General features: G+C 39.0%; 1 protein-coding gene across 2 annotated transcripts in view; it reads right to left on the bottom strand.

The window, feature by feature from the left end:
- The window catches only part of celsr3 (cadherin, EGF LAG seven-pass G-type receptor 3), a 115,550-nt gene that overhangs the window by 55,983 nt on the left and 31,895 nt on the right, over window positions 1-27,672 (bottom strand). Inside the window, exons 4-9 of one of the 2 annotated variants that reach the window (XM_084917800.1) lie at window positions 10,893-11,115; window positions 5,233-5,348; window positions 4,786-4,874; window positions 4,485-4,499; window positions 3,961-4,118; window positions 761-924 (exon numbers count right to left, since the gene is read on the bottom strand). In XM_084917800.1, the coding sequence (XP_084773926.1) occupies window positions 761-924; window positions 3,961-4,118; window positions 4,485-4,499; window positions 4,786-4,874; window positions 5,233-5,348; window positions 10,893-11,115 (765 nt within the window). The remainder of the gene's footprint in view (window positions 1-760; window positions 925-3,960; window positions 4,119-4,484; window positions 4,500-4,785; window positions 4,875-5,232; window positions 5,349-10,892; window positions 11,116-27,672) is intronic. The other variant, XM_084917802.1, reaches the window with a different exon arrangement.

The raw sequence follows: 27,672 nt of genomic DNA on the forward strand, positions 1-27,672 counted from the left end.
AGTCTTTGAAACGCCGAACACAACAACCCACTGGTCAGGCAAAGCGTAATTAAATAAATAATTGACTAAAACAAATATTAAGGAAATGTTTTTCTTTTTGGTATGCCTGAAAGAAATTGGCCAATATTTCTAAAACTCCTCGGTCGGAGTAATTCAGGGTGTTTAAAGTTTTCAGTCTAGTTAAAAACACTCAAAATTCAATGAAAAGTGGTGATCATCATTTTTATATGTTCAAGTGCATAGTGTGGAGGATGTCATAAGGCCTTGAGGCAATCGGATGTAAAACACAATATTTCTGAGTGTTTTATGTTTAAATCGGACAGATTTGCCCTGAATGCGACTGGAAGGTTAAAAGTCCTCAAAAATACAATATGAAAATGAAAGATATGCAAACAGTTACACATAGTAGCACAACAAAACAATGATGTATAACAAATGTTTTCCTTTCATTTCACTGACTATAATAAAAAGTAATGCAAGCACCCAGTCCATCAGTGAAAATCCAATTTCAGTGCAATGAAGCCTAACTATATATGACTATATGTGAAGATGTGGCTCTACCCCATTATTGTTTCCTATAATATTTAGAAGCACAAAGTGGTTCGTAGCACACAAACCCTTAAAAGCTACTTCATTTAAATACTAACGTTTGTGTGTGTTTTGCCACGATGGGTGAAAAGGCTATTGAGAAGGAGCTAAATGTTACTAATGCACAATAATACATGTTTGAAGGAAATCAAACATGGTTCCCAGCACTGACCAGGAAGCGTTCCATTATTGGCGATAAATCCAGCCATGTCCAGCGGTTTGCTATCGATGTGCAACTCTTTCATGCAACCGATAAACTCCCTGGTGCCAAAGGGAAAGTTGTCTGGCACATTAGGGACTCCACCCAGAAATAATGGACCAGTCAAGTCCAGAGACCTAAGAAACACAAAGATAGAAAGCAATATGAGTAAATATAGTGGAGAACAAATGGGGTTATGGAAGAAACACAGGATTATTCTTCTTCAAGTAAGAGAGGGATGAAAGAAGAAGGGGTGAAAAGAAGGAAGAACATGAAAGAGGGTATGAGAGAGGGATTAAACAAACCTAGAGATTAAACATGTCATCAGAGGTAGATGAAATGTGTCATCATTCAGAATCGAAATCACAGAAAAGCAGGGGATGTTAAGGATAAATTAGATGATGGTGTTTTTTAAGGTAAAAATGGAAACAGAGAAGGGACAGACAGATTGAACACAAATACACTGAGGAAGAAAAGGAGACAGATGAAGAGACAGATGAACAAACAGGAGATTAAACAGGAGTTACAGCAACCGTCTTGAGAGAAGAGGTAGAGGTGGATGACAAGATGAAGAAGGAGAAAGGAGACACAATCCGGCAATAAAAGGTGGTAGATACAAGTGCAGCTTGCTCTAGGAGAAAGAGGGGGAAATGGCAATGCCAAAGGAAGAAAAAAGCTTGAAAGATAGATGAACAAACAAGAGATTAAGTGTGAGTTACACCAAATGTCAAGAGGCAGATGACGAGACAGACAGGTATTGGGAAGGAAAGAGGGAATACGAGGAGGAAAATTTCGGAGGGATAGAAAGTGACAGTTACGGGACTGCGCTGAGTGAGAACTAAAGAGAGACAAAGTTTTGTCAGCAGAGGACCTCACTGGAAGAGAATGTCAAGACTGAGCAAGAGGCGGGTGGAGAAATGGAAAGGGAGCAGGAGGAAGAGAGGGTTGACGTGTTAGTCTTTAGCCTTCCTCTTTGATCCGTCTTCTTTTCCCTCAGCCTCACTTAGTGCTGACAGACGCGGCAAACGTGATTACAGCTTACAGAGGCGAGGCCAGACATCAACACTATGACAGGCTGCTCTTTCAGTGCATGTGCGGATACGCTTTATGTGTATGTGTTTTTTTGCACTTGTTAGTATATATGGAGACATTCGTTTGTTAGACACACACAAACTGTAGCTGAGAAAGAATGAACAAAAGTTCGACAAGGTCAGATGGAACAGGCAGTGCAACGCATTTAAAACCAACAATTTGGATCTTTTAGTCACACCTAAGAGATTGTGTGTGAGAGACGGAGACACGAGTGGAGATAATGAAAAGAAACGAACATATCCGTGTAGCAGAATGAGACGCCTGGTAACAAGACCATCAGAGAGATACAGACAGACATGAAGGAGCATAGAGACGTCAAAGAGTCGTGCCTCATTAAAGCCTTGAGTCCCCCGCATAGTTCCCCTACCGTCACCTCATCACCCTGATCGTTACTTTAAAATCCTGTCAGATTTCTAAACTTTCAGCGCGTTTTTTAACAGATGTACATGTAACACCTTTCTGTTTTCTTTTCAAAATATTGATCTCTGCTGTACGTAATTTTCCACAAGCCTGGATAAATATTTTGTTTAAACTTTAGCATTTCAGATGTATGAAATTTTAATTGGTAATTAAACGAACACAGACATGCTCGGTGAATGCATGTATCTCCCAATGTAATGCTGCTACCCTCAGTCACTTCACACACTCACTTTACTTTACCTTTAGATAGCTTAAAAAGCTACCAGCTGGCCAGCATGTTGCTCATAGCTGCACATAATGACCAGCTTTATTGGTTTTCTACTCAGTGGAAATTGTCTTTGAATATCTGTTAAGCCTCTGTTCAGTCACAGATTATGTTTAATGAAAGTTGTCTTTGCAAAGAAGCTGGCAAATCCTGTGCAAACACCTCCCACAGCTCTGGGTCAGTTACTATTCATCCTTTCATTTGCAATGCTGATGGCAAAAGAACAAATTTACCTGCAGGAATTCATCCTAAGGTTCTTTTTTTTAATTAATCATTCAGTATTTATTTATCATTTTGACCAAAAAATTTCATAGATTCATTTCATGTTAAAATATTAGTTATCTCAGTATGAATATACCAAAGTTTATGCTATAGAACAAGCTACAGTGTTACACTGTAGTCCTCCTACGCTCTGCTTCAACGTCTTACAACTGAGAAATTTAAGTCTCCGAATTTAAGAGCCTGAATTCAGTCAAACGGTTGTGATAAAAGCTAAAGGATACGATACTTATGCTTCCTCTCCAGCTTTGCCACAATGCCTCTCTTACAGCGCTAAAAGCAAGAAAACCCAGCTTACATTAGCTAGAAACTGAGTCACCCGATCACTCAAGTCAGCAAACGGCTGTTTCCCACCGAAAATGAAGATTCAAAAGTGAGCTGCGTGCAGATAACTAGCTAGTTGTAGCCTGGCTGAGCAGTTTGTATCTGATATTAGCATACTGACACAGCATAAACACTGATCTCAAAGTCATGGCATGTGCCAGAAAGTACTCCTATCATGATAGCGCAGGACAGTCTTTTGTACATTAGCTCACACATATTTTGAAACACAGTATGAGGTGGGGCGTTTTCACACCTAAAGTTTATTTACAACTGGTCCAAATCAGTTGATGAGCTTGTAAACTTGTAGCTTTTAGTTTCTTTTCATATTGAGGAAAATCCAAATGAACCAAAATGCGTCACTACAAATTACATGAGAATGTTCAGTCTGGTCATTAGCCAGATGTTGTACTGGTCATCTACAGTACTTTGCTGCATCCCAGATTGCAAGTTTTTTAGCTCAAGCCTGATATTTTCTATTCAGTAATGCCTGAAATGAGTGACTGAGTCCAGAAAGTCAGCAGGAAAGTGTTTACAGAACACATACCCATCCTATATACTTCTATAGGACCTTAAGTTGTTTTGTAACACTGTCTGGCTGCCTTCAGATAGAAAGCAGGTATACGGCACTTGCATTTGCACTTTTTTTTTTTACAGTTTTCTGTAATTTGCATCCATTTTTTTGTACCGTCGATGGTTATGACTGAGAAACCGGCTGACATTGGTATATGACCATTAGAAGTTTGGGTCCCAGTAAAGTGTTGCAATTAAGAAGTGAAAAAAGAAAAAAACTTACTTCTTACTGCTGGTTTGTTTGCCCTGTGCAGCACAGCTGTAATTTCCAAGCTGCGTACCAAAGCGAAGTGACAAGGCTGTATCACAGTCATCAACGCTCACCACAGCAATCTTCTCATCTGACGGACCCTGAGCCTCACCACTCATACTGCGCTTGGGCTGGACATCCAGACACAATCCAAAGAAACAGAAAACCAGTCAACATTCAAGAAATACAAGAGCATTCACTAAATCTAGAGTTTTCATCATTGCATTAAAACACTACATCAGATACAAAATAGCAGTAAACACATGAGATTAGTATTTACACAGATACTTTGCACAATGACAGGAAGAAAAAAGGGAGAAGCTATGGTTAGTAGGACATACAGGAAGAAAAAACAAACACATGGGCAAGAGAACAGACTAAGAGCAGAAAGACAGTGCATTCATTCTCCTTACTGTCTGCTGGTGAAAGAAAGGAGGAGCAAAAGAAGCTAAGACAGGAGAAAGTGTATGTGCGCTCTGACACACGCTCATACTCACATAACGTGTAGCAGGCTGAGGAAAATAAAAGAACATGAAGAAAATTAAAGGAGATGTGCGGCGAATATGCATGAATAAAAATGATGACACGCAAACACCCACATAGTCGTGTAGACACAAACACTTTGGCTCAATTCAAAGTGCTTCGTCGGCTCGAAGGCTGAGAAACTATTCTGCCGACGCATCAAAAGTACCAATAAAAACAAGTCAAATTTACAAAGTGCAAAAGTACATCAAGAATCCAAAGTGGAAGCTCAAATGCAAGGATCACAATGAAGATGGGATTGGGATGTAAACCCACCTTGTTGTAGTAGTGGATGTGAACTGTATGCCAGTTACCATCGCTCACACCCCCTGGCAGGAAGGGACTCACCTGGGTGGATGACTCACCTACAGACGGGTAAATGAAGAATATGTCATTAAAATGAATTCAAATGTAGCTCTTATGGGTCTCCTCTTTTTTTAAGGGTGTGGATGCTCCAAATATATCCACTTTATTTACAATTACCCCAAAACCTCTGTAAGAACTGTTTGCAAAGACCAAATCAGCAGCATTCATTACCTGAATCCACACTTAGATAAACAGATTTTTGTGTCTCAGGAGGAATGCTTGTTTTTACAGGCCTGCTGCACATGTTCATGGGTCAAAAGAAAAGCAAACAGCAACAGCAGACATGTGGTCTCTGTTTATAGAGCACAAATTTCATGCAAGCAAAACCAAACAAGAGTGCACATAAAGATACAATACCTGTGGAGTATTTGAACACCACTTGTCCTTCTTGGATCTCTAAGGCAATGAAGTCATGTTTCTCGTTAAAGCGTCCATTATAGAAGAGAAGACCACTGTTCTCCAGAGTGGCAAATCTAAACGACGCAAGCACATAGAAATTTGAAGTTTATTGACAAATGCTGTATGCAGTAGAGAATTTATTAACACAGCCATGGTAAAAAGAAAACTGTTAGGTAAGGAGTGAAAGACTAAGTACACCCTTAATGCTTAGCATCGATGATCAAATTGTGATGATCAGTGATTAATTGATCATCATAATCAGTATGACTACTGCTATTTCATTGTTCTCTGACAATGACAATAAATACTTATCTATCTATCTAAAAGTAGAAGTTTTGGCAGTTTGTTGGTCTGAAACATTGGGGTGTGTCAACGCAATGCCAAACACGAAGGACACCAGCAACGATTGTAAAGAAGCAACTGTTTCTGCCCATCAGCCTCTGAAGCATTAAAGCATTAAAAGGCCTTATCCAAGCATACACAGAGAAAGATTATTCACAAGTGGAAAACATTCAAGACGGCTGAGAATCTTTGATGTGCAGGAGTGGACATAACCGGAAATTCATCCAGACCGTGTCATGCTCAGAGAAATTGCAAAAACCCAAGAGGTACAGGCCTCAGTTAGCATGTTAAATATTAATATTCATGGCAGTATAATTAGAAAAAGACTGAACTAGTATGGATGTTTGGAAGGGCTGCCAAGAGAAAGTCTCTTCTGTCTAAAAAGAACATGGCAGCCCGGCTTATGTTTGCAGACCTGCCAAACCTAGAAAGTCAAAGAGAAAGCCAAATGTCAGCACCTCATACCAACTGGGGACTTGCTTTGAAGCTGCCAAAAAAAGCATTCTGGATTAATTCTTGTTAAATACATAATGACGTGGTGTAATATGTCGTGCATTGTTGTGCATTTAAGGTTGTTGTTATGGTCTGTGGGATGAACAGGCCGAGTGTGATGTTGAGGACCCAAATGTAGGTGCTAGGAGACGAAATAATCTTAACAAAAGGCAAGCTGTTTATTAGGCTGAATGATCCACAAACCAAAAGTAAGCATAAAATGCAAAAGGAACTGAAAACTTCTAAACAATGAAGACACTTAGAAAGACATTAGGCAGCACAAGGAACCAGAATCACTGGGAAAATGAGCTGATGCTCCAACAAAGGACAAATGGAGACCGGCAAAATATATACACAGGAGAGTGATTAGGGGAGTGAAGTCAGCTGGGAAACACAGCAGGAACAAATTAGGCATAACGAGACAAGGGAAGCAAAACTAAACATAAAGCACAGAGATGAGTGACTATCAAAATAAAACAGGAAGTAACTAATATAAGGACCAGGATTAAGACAGATTAGCTTGACACATACAAAAGAGCAAACTGACACAAAGACAAGACTGACTCAACATGATATTAAAGGCAAAAACACAGAGAAGAAGCTAAGAGGACAGGGAGAGAACTAAGAAACCTAACGTAATTTGTGACTACACCAGATACATAAAATAATACAACAGGAAACTGATGGGGATTCAAAAACTCAAAAGGACAAGAAAACCAAAGACAGAAACAAAAACCTACTTTCAAAGTACAAAACAATAATGAATTAGGAAGATTTGAAAGTCCAAAACACAACGACCCCAGACCACAACAGCTATATTTAAATAATTTTAAAGCCTGATCAGAATTTTTATTACCTTAGAATTGATAGAGGGTGTACTCTCTTTTTACCATGGCTGTACATTTTTATATGCATGCAGAGAGAATATGACACATTTTAAATTATATTTTTCACTCCGATACAGGAGGAAACAGAAACAAAAAACTATCTCAGACACAGCAGAACAAAAATGACTCCTGGCTAGTGCGGAAGAACAAAAGGTATTCAGACTATGCCAGAGTTAATAAACCATACTGCTGGAGTCTTCCTCTCCCTCAGCTGCTCAGACGCAAATAAAAAGTCTATTTTGCACAGAACAGATGAGAAATACTCTGTCCTGGTGGCAAGATACAGAAAAGATTCTCACTGCATAAAATGTCCACATTAAAAAGTACTGAGATGTTGTTTTAAACATGATACCACAACAGTTTGCCTGTTTTTACTATTCCCTTCAACCAACTCCGCTAGAGAGTCAAATAAATCCAGTGCACAGATGCAGGAGGTCAGGTTCAGCTACAGGAAAGAAGCCCTAGAGCAGCATGGTTATAAATGTCTGCCTTTCAAACGGTTTTAAGTTGAAGAAAAATATTCTTCTACTGTTTCCTATTTTGTTGAGTTAAAATTATCATATCTGCATTTTATTTTCTTGGTTTAAATTCCAATGGAAATCATTCCTGCACTATATAATTGTAAGGAAATAAGAGCATCTTATCGCCGTTCTGGTGAATCTGAGGACGCTGCCATTGTCTAAAATAAACCCAGGGTTTCTGGTTAGCAAATATGTGCCTTCTTTGTATGGATTTGCTGTCGCTCCGACTGCACTGTTCCAAAATATCTAGTATGCATATCTAATCTATCCGTGCCACCAGAAATAGCTAAAAATAAAAATAAAAATAAAAATTGTAACCTGAGCTTTGATAGAGTAACTGGAGATAATGTGTGGAGTCAGCCAAGCGGAGACACAGAGGAGCCGAAGGAGTAAATAAATGCAAAGAAGCATGCTTTATATGTTCAGCAGGTCTGTTTTTGTCAGTGTTATTGCTGTTTGTGAAATTCATTACGTTCCGCCAAGAACTGCATTAAACAAATTAATATGATGTGACTTATTCCCAAAAGCAATAAACTACAAGATGGAATATCATGTGTTTATGATCATTTTTATTCCTTAAACTCGGTTAGCTTAGCAGTCAATTTCAAGCAGAGCTGAAGAAAAGAAAACAAAAGCTGTCAGAAACACACATGCACACACTCTCTCTCATGCAACTGCCTTTCAAATGCATTAAAAACTTGAACTCAAGTCATGGCAGTGGTTTCGTATTCATAGAGAGCAGAGTCATATTGTCGCTTATGCTTTCATATGCAGTTAGATCTATAGAAACCTAGAAAAGGCATCTTGTGGAGGAGTCTATTTTGCCCTCAATTAACACATGAAACAGGAGCTTAAATTTAAAACATGTTTATTTATTTTCATAATAATTTGTCTTCCATATAGTTTATGTCCCCCCTATAATGTACATAAAAGATGGACGTAGTCAATGTGATGTCACACATTAGCTTGTTAGCCTTTCCCTTGAAGCTTCAGGATTAGCATGTAGGAAGCTGCCATATTATTCACATGGAGCCAAAAGTAAACATATTTGGATGGCAGTATGAAGCCGTAAGTTCTCAGCTAATGGAAACATGAGACCAGATGGCAACCACCAAGTAATTATTTCCCCACCAGTTGTGAATGGTTGCTGCTATTTAGTAACATGTAAATAAAATACTGGAATTTTCTTAATGAAAACTGGAGCACAGACCTCTGGCACTGTGGTACCACTGCGCACAAAGCAAACCATGCTATTTATTTGAATTTAATTCCATTTAAAATGTGACTACACCCAATGATTTAAGACTTATTACAGTTTAACAAAAACTAATAAAAGACCATTCTAAATTTAAAAAAAAAATCATCAAGGGGGAATTTAACTAGAAACCAAAGCTGCTTTTTGTACCAAGTTTTAAAGTTCTCAGACTCCAGTGGCGGCTCAAGGAACTGCAGTTTTTTGGCACTTTGCTGGCTTCATTTTTCAGTCTTGCTGCTTGGTGCTGCCATAAAGCAGAACTACACACTAAGAACAAAACTCACAGATCTGCCTGGGTTTGAACGAATGTGAAAGCATGGTGCTGAAAAAGACCACACATTATCTGTTCAAAAAAATCAATGCTTTTCTCAAGAAGTCCTTGATTAAAATTACTAAAAGAAAATGGAAGATTAACTCCTTTCTATACACAGATTTTTCCACCCAGCGTGGGACTCTTTTAAACCAACAACAACACACAGAGAAATGTTAACACGATACCTGCTAAATGCTCATAAAGCAAGCTTCTCTTAAAAAAAACAAACATGCCCTTCATGCTTCATTCCTTAACTTAACTAATGGTGACCACAAAACAACAGAAGAAACCACATGTAGTGCTTTTATGCACCAATAATGCTCATTTAGCAAGCAATACAGTGACCGCAATGTCTCACGGCAACTACTCCATGGTAGCCACATCAGCTTAGCAACAACCCCATGGGCAACATCACCCTAGCAACTATCATTAGACGACATCACCCATGGCAACCATCCATCCCATAACCCTGTCTGACCACTCTTAAGCACCACTTCAATTCTCTTGTGGGCTTTCTATGTCTAGAGGCAAGCAGCAACTGAAAAATGATTTTGGATGGGTAAAAGGAGTCACTGACCTCTGCCACAACATTAGCATTACATATATGCTCAGGCAGAAAGTGTTAACTCAAATAAAAACGTGCTGCGAGCGAGCCAAGCAAAACGGAAAGATTTGCAAAAATTCTCTTGTAGGTAAAGTCAGTGCCACGGTTTAATTTACAATCTTAGTAAATAAAAAAATTATGATGAAAATAACTTGTGTAGAAATGCTGTGAGATTCTTGAAACCTTGGCCAAAATCTTGCGGCAAATGTGCCCCATACACATTTGTAGACGCATGATTAAAAGAATGTACACAGTCTGTGACTGGGAAGGTAAAACATGCCAGGACATCATGTGGCTCCACACTGTGGTGGACTACACGTCAACCTACCCTAACAAGCAAAAGATTACTGGTTTAACCTAAGGAGGAGACACAAATCTCTTGGGGGTTGTGTGAGGAAAGGTATCTATTGTAAAAACCAAACATGCAGTTACCCACTGTGATGACTCACGATGAGGGAGCAGCTGAAAGTTGTGTTTACATATCAGGACATATTAAAAAAATATTCTGGTCCTAACCAGGGCTCAAATATAACCTCACATGAACAAAACCCAATTCATCAGCCCTGTACCATCATGCTTGACAGGTGGTGTTTGTCCTGATATGCTGTGCTAACATTAGCTGCTTACTTAACATTTTACCTTCTCATTCATACATAGTCACTTCTTCCCCAAAACATCAAGCTGTAATGCTAAACTCAAAGTTTCAAAAGAGGGGTCTATTGAACGTGACATCATGGTGCCATGGCCTTCTTTCATATACAGTTTGTGGTTTTAGTTATTAATTGGGCACTTTAAATTAATAGCCTTACTGACTAAGAAGCATGTTTTTTTCTGAGTTGGTTCCAACCATGAAGTCATTTCCTTTCAGAGCTTTTGCAGCAGGATGGTCAGATGGAAGATAAGAACATAGAAGAGAAAGAAAGAAAGACAGTAAAGCAAAGCAGATGGGATTAAATGGAGAAGCAATGCTTTTAAAGAAGCGAAGTAGAGGGAGGATACAGGGAAGCTATAAATAAAAGGATCACTCTCCAAGATGGAGATGATATAGTTTTAAAAAACAGCTTAAAGAAAAGTGGAGACACTATAAGAGGGAATCAGAGAGTGATCCATCCTGCTATATCTGATGGAAGCTGAAAGAAGAGAGAAAAAGATAATAGAGAAGACAGGAAAGGAAATGACAGAATGTTTACTCAAGTCTACTCACGTTAATGAGATGGAGAGGTGAAATCTCTGTCTGAGCCCCCGGAACATGACAAAGGACTTGGGCGGGAAGGACCGGGCGGTGACGGTGCAGTACGGTCGCTCATAGGCTCCTGCCGGGCACTCGCATCGGAAACCCCCACCCGAAAGCTCCCGGCACGTCCCTCCGTTACGACACACACCTGGCATGCACCTGCCCTGCCGGTGGTCAAACTCACAACGATCACCTGAAACAGAAAAAACCCCACAATGTTAGTGTTAGCCAACCAAAGCGACCATAAAAGCCGTAAATCTCTCAGTAGTTAATCTAACTTTCGCTCAAAGTTTCTGTATATATGCAGAAATACCAATGCAACAGATTCTGATAAAAATAAACATTCTTGGTATTTATGAACATTTCCACCATTGTTTTCTGCACCAATTCAAAAGGCTAACATCAAATAAATAAATAAATTCCCATCAGTATCCTGGCACTTTTGCCATTTCAAAGCTTGTTTCAGAGGCAATTAATATTCACAGGATCTGACCTCACTGCTCCCATTGGCAGGTCCGTCAAAACACACAGGTGCTGTGCAACAAAACATTGTCCAGAGCAGCAGAGCACAACTGAAAAATCCACTAAACCTCCAGTGCAACAAATCCCTGATTAAAGTTGAAATAAAACACTGTCTTGATTTAAATAATTTACCGATCTGAGCATGGTGGGTGTAATGAGGGGGAAATATGAGCCACGTTTTAAGTTTTTCTCAACATGCTGTAAGTATTACAGCAATATTTTGTGTGAATACAGCTTGTTTTATTCTCCCACAGTAAAATCAAAAATGCACTTCCTGTTCATTTATACTGTTTTCTGTTTTCAGTTTACTCTCTTGCTTTACTCCCTCATGGTTTAAGTGAGAAAATGTTCAAAATTACTCATACAGACCGCACATAAAACACAAACTTTCAGATAGTTTTAGAATTTATGCATAGTCAGTGTGTTACAGTGAAGTTAGAGTCTGAGTTTGATTAAAGAGATTTGCTTCATAGTGCTGTATCATCACCTTTTAATGCATTCGCTGGAGACAGGGTGGGCTGTGTTTGTCTCATCAATGTTGACAGGTAACTGTAACATTATTGGAAAAGCAGGAGAGTTTCTAGCAACACCACTTGAGTTTTTTTTAAATCACCAATATTTTGACCTGACCTTTTAGAATTTGGGGGCTGAGCACTAAAGTAACAATGTCTTATATTCAATCTAACTCCAAAAGAGGCTGAAACATATGGTGAGACATGCGCAAACTCTCTACAACCCTGTAATGCCAAACATCAAAAATAAATTGCACAATGCATTTTTAGGCAATAAACTGCTCAAATGTAGCAATAAACACCTCAGTTTAAAAACAAATGTCTGGCAATCATTAGGCTTTACAGGGTTAAATAGGCAGATTTGGCACATGCTCGTAAACGCAAATATCTACTCAGCAACTCAGCACATTTATGCATGAAGACTTGGTTCAAGACGACTTGTTGAAGCTCAAACTGAGCATCAGAATGGGGTAGAAAGTGAGTGTGGCGTGGTTGTTGGCTCCAGACGGGCTGTTCTGAGTATTTTAGAAACTGCTGATCTCCTGCAATTTTTCTGCACAACCTTCTCTAGAGCTAACGGCGAATATATCCTGTGGCAAAGCTCAAATCAACTGTGATGCTATCTAGTCAGTATGGAACAAAATATGTGTAATTTTCCAGCATCTTGTTGAGTCTATGCCATGAAGAATAATGGCAGTTCTGAAGGCAAAAGGAGATCCAACCCAGTCTTGGCAAAGTGTACCTAATAAAGTGGCTGGTAAGTGTATATCATTATGAATAATCAAAATAAATATTTCAGTGAGACCAGGGTGTGATTGGCCGAGGGAAATGCTCTTCCCACTCCTCCCACTCTGGTCTGCATGTTCCTGCCTCTGCTAAAAAATTTTTTTACCCCCACTGGGGAGGGAAGAGTGCTGTAACACATTAGTGTGCCAAGTCATTTCAGATATTTATTGACTCTCAAGGTCTGAAAGTCTGCTGGTGAACTCAGGAAAAACATATTTTTTCTATTTTTTTTCCCATAAATTGCCTCCTGAGTAAGAAAATACAGGGCCTAATATACAGTAGAAACTCCATGCAACAACAATGATGCATAACAACAACATCACTGTACTGCAGCTAAACTTTACTGCTCTTCAGCATAAAATTACAACTTTAAATTTTTTACTAAAGCAGCTAACAAGAGGCCTTGTGGTTAATGGTATCACACTTTTTCATTACATTAGCTCAAACGTGTAGTGTATTCCTCTGGCTAACACGGGGTCCAGCATGTTAAGTGTGAGCCTGATTAGGACTCCTGCAGTGACTGCACAGAGGTAGTAGTGCAATAATAGGCTAAAATGATTGCAAACTGGCATTTTTAGTCAGCGCCTGTGGATATACCAAAATACTGTCTGAGAAGACGACTTCTCTTCCCACAGCCTCCAGAAGCCTGACTGAATTTTTCCATCACAGCAATCATCCAAAGCACACTGCCAAAGTCACACAAGAGTTTCTTAAGGAAGAAAAAAATAGTACCTGTCCAAGTATGTAACCTGACTTGAATACAAAAGAAACATTGGGGATATTATGAGAATAAAGGCAAAGAAACTGAAATAAAAAAGGTTTCTGAAGAATGAGTTTAGAAAAAGTAAATTACATGAAGTTCCTGTTTTAGGAACCCTCAGATTTTAATTCTGCAAAGGAGCACAGGCAATAATAAATACTTAAAGGGCATAAAATTTAAATTAGGATAACATTGTACATTAAGCTCTGATCATCATCATATATGATCGACAGTGAAATGAATCAGAGAAACGTAGTTTTCACGCTCACCGCTGCTGGTTTGCGCAGGTTCATTACCCTGAGCACAGGACTTATATATATGTTGCCTGAGAAATGTCTCTCTACAGGTGGTACAATGAGGGTCATGAAAATTACCTTTCCTGTAAAGCAACAGGTCTTTTTCCCATGTTAAAAGTTTAAGTGGCAGTGGCAGATTTCCTTTCCTATCAAGCATTCAACCACATTCATCAAGCGCTTTCGATGTAAATTATTCCCTGATTAGCCGATGGGAACAGCAGGGTGCTGATTCCTGAGAAGCAGTAGTAAGAGTAACTGTTGCGCAGGAACTAACATTTACCATCACTCAAACAAACACAAACTGCATGTATTTTTTTTTTAAACAACAAAATTACAGCTGCAAGATTTCACCTGTCAACAATAAGACTCTGTATAACATTTGGAATTTATGATAGAAAAGGGGGTTGAGGAGGGCGGGGGGGATTTGCTGAATAACAAAAACAACATGAGCAAATCTGCAGACGAGAATAAACAGATTTGGCTGCCAGTCAAAGAAGCTCCAGTCTAGAGTGTCTCAAGAGGCATAAACACCCACACAGCACACACACACACACACACACACACACACACACACACACACACACACACACACACACACACACACACACACACACAGAGGCACATATTCAGTCAACCACATGAAAAGGTATGAAGGAATACGCTGTCTCTTTTAGGCTTTCACCTTTCCTGGAGCATATTTGGACACACACATTGTCTGACATTTAGCAGCTACACACAAAAAACACCCACACCCAGTGGCCTCCACATCACCAGAGCAGACAGGGTTTGAAACTAGCCTTAAGATAGATGGCTCCTTGAGGACCAACTTTAGAACCTGGGGATGGCTTCAAACACACACACACACACACACACACACACACACACACACACACACACACACACACACACACACACACAACCCCAGGAAGATACCAAATAAACAAAACGCATAACCAAACATATAAATAATAAATTCAATTCATTATTTTTAACACATAAACACACACACTCAATTTCATGTCCTTTAATCGATTCTCTTTTTCTCTGTGTCACACGCACACACGGACACACACACACAAACGTGCAAACACACATGGATCATTGCTCCTGCCCTCGAGGCTGTCGGGTTTTATCGTGCAACTGTCTCTGTTGGCACTATGTTTGCACCGCTTTTAGTTTGTGCCAGCATACCCACTGGCAGACTTCTCACATCTTAACATTATCGCACACACACAACTAAAAACACAACAACAATAAATCATGCGTGTGTAAGTCAATAAACATCCTCACCTTTCAGCAGATACAAATAATATCTGACACACATCACGAACAAACACACAGGAATTTGAGGGTGAGTCATGACCACACACACAAATGCACTGCCAGTCAGAGACACAAAGACAGGAGAAGCTGTAAAAGCATAAGCAGTCAGACTCGATACACACTGATACTGACTACGTGTGACGCACACCACATAAACTGAAAGGAACAGTGATTAAGCATTTTAAGCTCGCAAAAGAATTAGTGATATAATTTGCTAAATATGTCACCTCCCCCCTGCCATTAGTCCTTTCCTCCACCTCTCCAGCATCCACCTGTCCTCCACTGCATGCTCTTTTTCGCCTTGACTTCAAATCCAAACGATAACTTCCCTATCAGTCATTTTAACATCTTTTTCATTTCATCCACCAACCCGTTTTCCCACAACACCTTCCCCCATGTGCCACCAGGCAGCCGATATCTGCTGGTTTTGGCTGACAAACATACTCTCTCACACACTATCAAATCAGCCTGAGGATGGACACACACACACACACACACACACACACACACACACACACACACACACACACAGAGTGAGATGCCCAGTCAAACACCCAGCCCATCTTACAACAGCCCAAGGACATTCAAATTATCACGTGTCTGTCCTTGTTTAAGCTTCTCTCATCCTCTCTCCGATTTCACGTGAAACGTATACTTCAATGTAAGCGCACACAACAGGGAACCAATTAAACTGAGACACCCCACAGACACACAACCCAACACACACTCACTAACGCAGCACCATTTCCCTGCTTTTGTGTGTTGCACCCACTCACCCGTACAGACCCTCTCATTAATATTAAAATAAATAAATAGACATTAATGCTCATGAATTATGCAGGCAGTGAGACTTACAGACACCTGCAAACACACACACACAACACAGGCACATGCTGATTCGTTATGCACACCAAGCTGACTAACTGAAAGTAAAAGTGACGGAAGACTGACGAGAAAATAAAAACAACCTTTGGATACATTTTTACAGTACCAAAAGTAACACACACACACACACACACACTGGAATTACAAGAAGTAAAGCAGAGCAGATGTGATCTCAGACTGACTCAACAATGGTCTTTTGACCACGCACGCACGCACGCACGCACACACACACACACACACACAGAAGGCAGGACAGAGAGTTTGTAATTCCTCATTTGGCTCTGTGTTTTAACTCACACAAAGACAGAAAGGTCAAGCGATTGCTAAAAACGTGGGTGTCCGATAGCAAGATAGCACTGAAAATTCCCCACAAACACTTTGCGAACATGGACAGATGGTTTTTAATGAGCAGACAAGAATGGAAATGCACACGCCCACACAAATAAGACACTGCTACCTTAATACATACACCCAGCCAAACAAAGAATCACACACAGACAAAACTCTGCATCATGAAAATATCCCACTACTAAAAAGTAACAAGTGCATTTCCTGCTTTGTTATTTACATTTTAAGAAGGTAATACACGCCAACCCGCTGCAGCTGCACCGAGCAGGGATGCAACTCTTTCTTCTTCTTTTTTTTAAAATTAATAACATGACAAGAAAACAGAGGTCAAAGTGAAAGCTTGAAAATTACATGTACAATGAAATGAATCAGAGAAACGCAGCAAATCTTCATGTTTTAGAAGTTAGAATCACAGGGACGGGTTTTAATAGGATCCTTTTGCACAATGTGCAATTTCACTTTTGATAGTTAGACCCATTTTTCTATTTTATCTTCTAAATAGCCGCACTTTTTTATATCTTATTGTATTTTTTAAAAGTCCATTTCTGCCATTTACTCAAAAACAAACCAGCTCAAAACAATTCAGAGAAAAAAATATTCAAGTCTGAAAACTTCAGTCTGAGCTTCCACGCTCCCTTTGTTGTTTGAGAACGAGCACTATTTTCAATCACCTCGTTGTTTCCTCCCCTCCCTGCATCCTCTCCTCGCCCTTTGTTTCTTCCTTCCCTTTTCTAACTTCCACCTTATATCTCTATATATAAAACACCCCACGCTTTGCTCTTCCTTTCTCCTTCCTCCCTTCATCTTATACCATCTTCTTTTTTTCCTCTCCCCCTTAATGCATTCACACCACCCCTTCATTCATTCAGATGTTTTATTCATCAAAGCCAGTATTCTTCAACCACCGCCGGCATCTTAGTTTGCTCCGCCCAATCGCCCACCCCATAACCCTCCTCCTCCACCTCAACACATGGTGCATCCCTCGAGGCCAGCGTGCTCCCAGTTGTCTCCCCCTTCTTCTTCCTCTTGTATCACCTCTATAGGTCTTGCTTGTGCTCCTTTATTTTTGGTGTTTATTTACCTATAGTGTACAACCCAAATATATGATCCAATTTGTGATATTTTGCATGAATCTGATATTAAACAGCGATAGCTTCCATTATGCTGATACTCTTTATGAATTATCTTACAAGCTGTATTCTAAATAATAACTCAATAGGGATGGATTCTTAGAAAAAAAACCTTTTTCATGTATAAGAAGTAATGGATTTTATCATGATGTGTTTACTTGGAATAAACTGACAAAAGGTCATGTAGCTGCCATGAGAAAAAAAAAAGCAAACAACACCACATATAGAAAGCTTTGCACTGCACAGAGACACAAAACTGAAAGACTATTATTACAGTTTTAAACTTGATAAAAGGGGCCAAACCTAATAGGCAAGCCAGGACTCACTGATGGAAGTACGGGCTCCAGCCTATATTACCGAGCGTATTATTTTTCAGTTCCCACCCTTATTTGTGGGGTCTGAAAGAAGAAATTCTAAAATCTTTTTCTTTATTAGTTTCATTTATATCACAAGAAATTAAACCATTTTAAAAAAAAAACTCATATGGCAAAAAGAAAGGGTGTAGGTTAAAGCTACAGCTTAAATAAAAATCAATAAGTAAGTCAATAAGTAAGTCAATAGCTGTCAATAGACGCTGCTGAGACCTTAAACTGGAAATCAAAGCTTGGATGGGAATCAGGATGACATCATCAGGTGACTTCAGCCCGCTGATAGTCCATCATTCTTCCGAGATGTGTCATCTAAAGGAGCACCTTTATCATAACATCTTATTTGTTCGATTATTCACCGCATGTCATGCAGCTCAAGATTTGTTTGTGTGATATCGCTGCAGCGTGTGCCTCTGCTGAGAAGAGTGCTCCACCAATTTAACACTGCAGGCTCACAATAGATGAGGGAGATATCGTTCGCTTCTTAGGAAAAGAAAAGAAAAATTGGTCCCTATATTACCCAGAATTCAACTCCACCAGCTGCACTTCTAATGTAGCCTCGAGCCGTTAGCCTCAAGCTGAGATGAAAATCAGTCTTCTGCGCTCATTTCTTGAACTTAACTCCACACACACTGATTTTTGGGCTGGATTTCATCCTCAGCCCTTCAAAAAACAGCCATTCAACACATTTGGTTTGATTTGTGAAAACATTTTGTTTGTTCCTTACTTAACAACTTCGATTTGCACTTTTTATACTTCCTCCCTCTCCCATATTTTCTCTCCTCCTCTTCAGTCTCTAAATTTCTCATTTTTCCTTTGTTCAGGCACTTTTTTCCTTCATGCTTTTGTATTTCTCTTCCTCTGCCCTATATTGTTCATTAATTTACTTGGTATTGACTTATTTCTGTTTCTTGTAAGCTGTATTTCCCTCCCATACACATGTATTCCCTCTCAAAGCTTTTTTTTTTAAACAAAATTTTAACTCTTGAGCATTTGTCCTCTTTTGTTTGCTCCCCCTCTTTCCTTCACGTGTTCAGTCTTTTTCAGTGTTCCCATTTCAACTTTCATCTGCTGCCATCTCTGTCACAACTCTCTCTTGCCCCTCTGTTTCGTCCTTTTTCATGAAATCAGATGACATTGATAACAATCACTTCCCACATTGATTTTTGATTCTCTTTAACCTTCTCTCTTCAGCCTCTAGGCTTTTCTTGCTTATTCCTCTGTTCGCCCTCTTTTTCATTTTCTATTCCTCCATTTTATTGCACCATACATAATTTCTACGACCCTGCACCCTCCCGTCCTCATCTGAGTGAGTTTAAATAACCATCAAAATATCACTGTGTAAACAGAAACTGTAACTTTTGTTATGAGTGCTGCACAGATGAGTTATTTTATGAATTAATGTAGTAGTTATTAGGGATGCATAGAGTGATTTTGACTGCTTTGTGTAACATCAGTTTTTTTAGTCCTTATTTCTATGATCCACTTTTAAAACACTTTCAGAAAGCTAAAGCTGAGAGAGTAATTACTAAAAAACAAATAGATAATTAATGTATTCAAATCCATCCATCCATTCTTTGCTGCTTATCCTTTTCATGGTCACAGGGGGGCTGGAGCCTATCCCAGCTGTCTTAGGGTTAGAGGCAGGGTACACCCTGGACAGGTCGCTAGTCTGTCACAGGGCTAACACACAGACACAGACAACCATTCACACAGGCAATTCAGATTTTTCAATTGACCTATCCCCACTAACTGCATGTCTTTGGACTGTGGGAGGAAGCCACAGTACCCGGAAAGAAGCCACATGGGGAAAACATGCAAACTCCACACAGAAAGACCCCGGCCTGATCGTGGAATTGAACTCAGGACCTTCTTGCTGTGAGGCAACAGTGCTAACCACCGTGCTGCCCAAATAAGTCATATTTCACAAAGTTATATATTTCCGAACATAAATAAATGTAGTACTGTAAAGTAGAACTTGAACAATTATGTTTATTTTCCTCTTTTTTATAGGTGCACTACTATAGTAGGTGTTAAATGAAACAATCAAATTGTGAACTGCAGACTTTCAACATGAATTCGTTGGTTTTAACATGGTATTGTATAAACAGTTTAAGAATTACAGTCATTTCTATATACAAACCCCAATTTCCAGGGCTCAAAAGCAACTGGACAAATGATCACAATTTTTAATATAACAACTATTTGTGTATTAAAGTAAATGTTATAGCTGCAGCTATATTTTGAATTGTTTTAGGCACTTTATTTTGTGAGGTAAAGAACCTGCAAAAATATAAGATTTATACAAGATTAAATTTAGCTTTAACCTAAATCAGTTTTATGTAGTGAAGTAGAAAATGATCAGTGTACCTAATGGTGAGACTGATTCATTAAACCACATAATTGCTTCTAGACTTTTGCATGGACCACTGAAGTGAAGGTCTGTGATGTAAAGAAACTGATGGTGCAAAGAGATCAGGCAACAAACTCAGAGGATCCTAAAAATACCAGCGCTATACACACTCGCTTTACAGAGTAAGCAAACGCCTGAATCACCAAACATGATTTTGAATTACAGCTGTCAACCATGCATTTATGGGTACATGAAGAAATCCCAACTATTTATATACTTGTATAAAACCAGAGAGGAACCAAGATATGTGAACTTCCTCCTCTTACCTCCTGCTCCCCAACTTATCTTCCTAAAACTAATTTAGCCTCATTTTTCCTTCCTCTCACACTGTTTAATGCATTTAGCCTAGTCGACTCCACATATCACATCCCCTGCAGTGTGTTTTTTTCCCCATTTAATGCACATATTTCCATTACACCTACTCTATTATGTTATGTATTTATATGTTTCTATTTCCTTTATTTCCTCCCGTGCTATCTGTGCTCTTTCCTGAAACCAACTGGTCTTATTGCTCTGGCAAACACTTTATTCTTTGTTACCTCTGACACACACACACACACACACACACACACACTTTTATTCTTTTAATGACCTCTAAATGTCACTCTCTGAATAATCCATTTTATGCCATTATCTCCCTCTCCTGCACTCTCACCCATCCGGCCTGGTTTTATCTTCCCCACAAAACTCAAAGCTCTCTTCTCCCACATACTCTCCCAGTTTAACCCTCTCCAGAAACTTTTCTAAACTCCTCTTTATTTTTTATTCTTTCTCTTAACTCCATCTTTCTGTAGAATACTCACCACCACGTCTTTTTTGTTCCCCGTTGTGGTAAATGATCTTAATTCCACCTTTTACAACCTCTCATCAGTTTTTTCCTCAAATATTGTCTTTGTCTTATCGTTAAAGCTCCTCGTCTTTGACGCTTAATTCGTTTTCCTTGTCAGGTCTGACGTCGCCTCTTATCTTTTTAAAACTAATTTAGTTTTCATTTGGATTGCTTTTTAGTTGTCTGTGCTAACTTTGAGTCTCTTCTGTCTTTGGGAGTATAGTGAGTTAGGTGAATATCTTTTCTGCTTTACTTAAATGTTCCCCTCAGAAAAGAATCCACAGATTGTTGGTTTAAAATTCACACCAGACTTTTGATCAAATTTTAATTTGTGTACTGTTTTTGTGAGCTCTATTGTTAATTCAGTTTGCATTCTGGTTAGATTAGGTCTTCTTCACCAAACCCTCTTTTTGCTCTTTCTCCCCCAGCATATGTGATACAGTAAGCAGGTATATAGGACAGTAGAACGCCAGCTGTTCAGGAGGCCAGCTGTTTTTAGTGCTCATGCCATCCTTCAGTTTGAAATGTATTTCCTAGAGGATAGAATCTGTTCAAACTGTTCACATAAACAGCAACAAAGGTCCATCTTGGTATCTAAAACTGATATTGAATTTGAAGCTGAGAAATATGTTTAACTAGAGAGAAACAAAGGCAGACGACCTTACACTAAATCAGAAAACTAAAGCAGTGCCATCATTGATGTAAATGCTTATATTGTTTTCACTTTCATGTTTAAAAAAAAATACAGCTTTAAAAGATTTTTATAATGTAATGAGTAGTTTACGATTTCATTTGAAATTCTAGTATTGGAACAGCATTTATACCGGTGTATAAAAGTGGTTAATTAAGTTTGATGCAGATAAGTAAGTGTCAATTAACGGTGTGATTAAAACCAAGAAACCAAATAAGTAGAGTGGTCACTATGAGCAAAGATAATTAATGCACATTGTTAATGTTCTTGAGCCTCAAAATGTGCAACATTACGGATTCTTTCTCTTTGTATGAAGCGCTCTGTCAAAGTGATTTAAGGAGAATTACTGATTTCCTTTCAATGATACAGCAGGATAGATGTGCACCATGCACGCCTGCTCTAAAGGTTAGTGCTACAAAAAACTGCAACTTCATTTCTCAAATTTTCTTTCTCTTGCTTGAGGTGTTCCATATTCATTATTTGCTTTAGTTCATATCTGTTCTATATATCCTCTATACTTTCCAGTTTGTCTCACACACATTAATTTCATGCACTCTTCTTCTGCATTAAATGCTCAACTCTTCATTTCATTCCCCAAACTAATTCCCTCCCTCTTCATTCTCCCTTTCTTTATTCTCTCTCTTTTCTAATTCAAACTAATTTAGTCTCACAGTCTGAACTTCAGTCTTGCTGCAACCCGTTCTTTCTCAGTCACTCACTCCTCATCCCATTTCTTTTTCTCTCTAAACCTTCTCCACTTCCTACAAAAAGCTAAAACCTCCATATACATTTAGATTATTCTTCACAAGCTTAAACATTGCCTATTTGTTCTTAGTGTGTGCTCTGGTTTCCATCTCTGCCTACTGGATTGAATTTCTCCGTGTAACCTGCATATCTTCTTTATCGCACCCAAAACTAATCTCTCCTCTGCCTACCGCATCACCTTCCCTCCTAGAATAGAGAATAGAATAGAAAACTTTATTTGTCAATTTCTTCAAATGTACTTGCCATACAAAGGAATTGAAATTACGTTTCACACTGTCCCATGCGTAGACATTGACAACAATAAAGTGCAGATGCACAACAAAAAAACAGCCCTAACAATAAGGTAATAAGGTAATATTGAATAGGGACCTAAAAATAAATAAAATAAAGTGTTCCTCCTCTTCTGTTTCTCTTCTGTTTCTCTTCTGTTTCTCAGATTTCCTCTATCTAACATACAAACTGCTTCCCCACAACCAAGAGATTTAATTTCTACGTAAGCCATCTCTTCCCATTTTATCTTTTCACAAATTTATTTAGTCTGCAGCCATGCCAATTTCTCTCTTTTTGTCATCTTCTCTTTGCATGTCCCAGCTCTCCGAGGTGTAGTATATCTTACTAAATCTGCATAATGTGCATCTGTCTTTATCGCTTCTGAGTCTTTTCTTTCACTTTGTAAGGAGGATCAGATATCCGCTCTTTTAGTCAGCTGTTATCTCTGCCTTTAAGGTGTACTGGGAACTTGTCTTTGTACCGCTGAGGTCTTTTTCCTGTTTTCAGGGTTAATGACTGTTGCACATCCCTGTCAGCACTGTAAGCTTAGCTTGTTTTTCAAAGAAATGAATGCTCGAGGCAAGAAATATTACATTTTTTATGAATAGAAACAGAGCTTCAGCTGAGTTTTGTGCAAGTAAAGGTAAGAACTATAATTTCCTTGCTATATATGTCACCTTGGGAAAAGTGATTAGAGAAGTAAAAGCTTTAAAAAGCATTCAATTACTTCAGTTAGTGGCAATGCCCCTGTTTTTTCTACTTTTTATCACCACAACCTGCATCTCTTCATGCTCAGATGGTAGTCTTTTTTAAGAGCACCATTTAATACTATAAAGGGTAAAAGAAATAATGTAATTCAATAAATAAATAAATAGAACAACAGACACACACAATTCAGTCTGTGGAGCATGCAGTTTGAATTTAAAGCTTAAATGTATTGGATTCCCCAGACAGACATCTGAGTGGACGGCAGGTACAAAGAAGCTTACCCATTTGCTAGTTAGGTGAAAAATTTTCTATCCCCACTTTAAACTCATTTTACAAAAGTTCACAGATCTCAGGTCACAAAAAGTTTGTTAAAGCTCAAATTAGAAGGTCTTTGATATCTGCAGAAGGCTGATGGGAAATAGTTTTGAGAGGTATGAATCAGAGGTTAGCATTTCAAATGCTAATGCTAGTTGGTAAAAATGTGGGGCGCTTCTCTAAAAACACAAATTTATTCAGAAGGCTCCTTTAATGACTCACCAGCAAACAGATAAACGCTGCAAAAGCACAGATGGATCATCTGTGGTGTGAGAGAGAAAAAGATACAAAGTATCACAATTCATGTAATACTACAGATACATATTTGGTTGCTATTAGCCGTTTACTGTTAGCTTGTTACTCTTGCAGCTGTTCCGTCACATTATTGGCTCCCCAAAAACAGTTTGGTTATCTTTTATTCTACTTTTATTGTGTTTTGTGCGTTCTGTTTGCTGGTGGTTTCTTGAATTGAAATGGATTTGACCTCTGAGGGCCACTGTAAACAATGATGGCAGACAGCTAAACAATCTTGCCTAAACCTGAAATTGACCTGTGAATGTTTCCGCTTCCTTTGGCTTGGCAGGCACTGTTATAGATGTGCAAAGATTTGTTTTTCAACCCCAAAAATTTGATTAAAAAAGAAAGAAATTAGACATTTTTTCTATGTAGTTAGAAGGTGTGTGACCTTTATTTAATTTCAATGCAGTGTGGTTACAGCACTGAAGTAATTTGCCGTTGTGCTGGTTTCTCCTTTAGTTTGTTTCCTCAAGGTCACCATGCATGTGCTCGGTGGAGGGGCAAAGTGGTGCACGCAGCGAAGTAGCATTGGCAAGACTGGGACAAGAGACTATAAATACAAGTTCATTGATACTTTTCCACAAAGAATTTTAACATGTAACAGTAAGAAAAGAAAATAGGTGGTAAAACTGGGTTGAAAGGGTCGTTTTACAGTACAAACTTGGGTGCAGGAGATTCACTAGTTTTATTAGATATACCTGAAGATCCTCTGTGAAAAAGGCCAATCAGCAAAGTCCAAACAAAATCCTGTTTTTAATCTAAAATTCTTTAATCCTTGACTCTAACCCACTGGGTTTAACATATAAGGTGTCATGGTTTCATTTAAAACCCCGGGCTAACCCTGGGGATTCAGTACTCAGCTGAATAGTACGACCCCTGCTGATGCAGTATCTTAGTGCTGTAGATCTGGAGTTGGCACCACAAAGGTAGTGTGAACCTTTTTATACAGCTTGGGTAAAAAGCCGCAGTAACCCGCCTTTAAAGTGTCAAGTATGACTTATCCCGAGGTTAAATGTGGAGTTTAGAGAAAGGTTAGCCTGAGGTTACATGTACTATGAAAACCTCATTGGTGAAGGAGGCGAAGATGCTCAATCATGATAAAGATGCAGCTTATGCTCTTTGTGATGGGCATACTGTGCTCCACCTACCCTGAAGAAACAGCACAGTGCTTCAGAGATCCCACCTGACTCAGATCTTTTGAGTTTCTCCCTCAATGGAAACAGAAAGTTTTCCGACTCGGTCAAAACCTCAGGCCTACCTCCTGCCTGTGTGAGCAATCCACAGATATTCAGGGAACCCAATTCAAAGCTGCAAAAGAGCATATGGGGGGATGGATAATGGCAGGATGGAAAAATGAGCAGCAGCACAAACTTAGTCAGGAGATATCTGGAGAGTTCAGTGTTTGGGAATCAATTCGTCCCTGTTTAGTTGTTGTATTCCTTCTTTTCCTCTTCCCAATAGCTCCGGGGTATTGTCAAGACACTGTAACACCCAACGCCTACACAGGAAAAGCACAACAATGACTGCCCAAAATCCATCTGATTTCCTTCACTCCCTATTTCACCGCTCTATCCCACTCTCTCATAGATGCCTCTCTGTTTTTTCCCCCTATAGCTCCTCGTCCGTGTTATTCTCATCCATCTCCCTAATTTTTCACTATGCTGCCATAGCTGTCTCCCCTCCTTCTTTTCCTTCATCTTTTAAGCTCTGGTGTCTTCTTTGCTATCCAATCTTTTACACTTTGTGTCATTTCTCTCTGTCCACCCTGTGCCCCCTCACTTAAATGTGTTTTCTGCTCCTGTGGACGCTGTAAGCATGGATCACATACTGTCAGAAATTTCTATTTCCATTTCAATTACCAATTTCTTTCTGGTATCATCTGCAATCCAGTGATCTATAAAAAAAATATCTTTTCTCTTCCTCGTGCTTTTAATACCTCTCCTTCTTCTTCAAGTTCCTTTTATCCATCTTTTACAAATTTCTCTCCACTTCTTAAACTTTCTTGCCTCTCTCCATCTCTCTTTCCCTTTTCTAATCATACTCCACTTTTTGTCTCCCTCCCACTCGCTCTACGTCTCTTTCTACCTCTGTTTCTCCTTTGCTCATTTCCTATCTCTCTCCTCATCTCTTTTTCTTTTTTTCTTGTCTGCCTCGGTGGGAGTTCGGAAAACACTCTGTCTCTCTCATGAAAGAAAAGTGTAGCTTCACTCCCCCAGCTCTCTTTTGATTCGAAATAAAAGGCAATGTGAAATATCCCCCAGACACACACGCTGACATTCATAGCTTCTACCCTCTCCCACATCCACTCAATAGCAGAAGCAATGCAGCAGTATGAAGGCAAGGGAAAAATCGGAGTCGTGTTGAAATAAGTCCGGTGTATTGGAAAGGTAAGAAAGAACGAAGCACTGTGTATGTGTGTTAGAGTGTGTATGAAAAGGCAACCGATTAAAAAACGGTAAGCGTGGCAGTGGCGTTAGCGTGCATGTGTGCATGTGCATATGTGTGTGTTTGTGTGTGTGAATACAAAAGACTAAGTAACAGGTACAGGGCTGAGGAGGAGAAAGCTCTCCCAGGAGGCAGAGTGTGTGTTTTCATGTTGTTCAGCTCAACATGACAAAAGAGTGAAAACAGCACAGATCAAAACGGAAGTCAGTGTGGGACATGAACAAAGACGCACACAGTCAGTTTTAGTTTTCAGAGCGCAGCATTAAAGGCTAGAATCAGACACAAACAGACAAACACACAAAAACACACTCCACTGCAGTTTTTTCCTTTGAAAATACACCTCTCTTCTTATCTGTGGCCACTGCATTCAAACCAATGACAGGCAGATAAAACAATTTGAACACACAAATGCTGCCTCCGGCCTATCATTACAGCATGTGTATTATATATATATATATATATATATATATATATATATATATATATATATATATATATATATATATGCATTTTGATCATTGTATTATTATGTGTATTCATAATGACCCAACTTTAAAAAAAAATCAAAGCATTTCATTTGAAGGTTTGAAACTTTCGAAAGATTACTGTGACTTTGTGAATACTATGGAACAAAAAGATCAGTTGATGAGTTTCTAAACTTGTAGCTTTTCCCTGAGGATTGGTTTGCTTGCACATATAGAAAAATCCAAATGAACTGTAAGTGAACCAAAATGCATCACTAAAAACCATGTGAGAATATTCAGTTTGCTTATTGACCAGATGTGTTTGGGGGGAGAGCAACAAGAGTAAAAAGAGGAAGAAGATGCTGTGAAGATGCTTCTGGACGATTGGAGAACAGAGAATTTACTTAATTTCACAGCTAGCTGCTAATCTTTGCACATCTATAGTACCTTGCAGCATAACAGAAGGTAGCGCTGTGTGGTAGCCAGAGGTAGGATCCAAAGGCAGGACTCGGGAACAAAGGGGTAACTAAAAGAGGCAGCTTTATTTACTGTAACTACCAGACACTAAAGAAATACAATAGTACAAAACTCCAAAAAAGAGAAACTAGGAACTTGGAATGAGG

Source organism: Perissodus microlepis, chromosome 20, assembly GCF_051167445.1.
Source record: "Perissodus microlepis isolate ML-2025 ecotype Zambia chromosome 20, ASM5116744v1, whole genome shotgun sequence".
NCBI classification, from domain to species: domain Eukaryota; kingdom Metazoa; phylum Chordata; class Actinopteri; order Cichliformes; family Cichlidae; genus Perissodus; species Perissodus microlepis.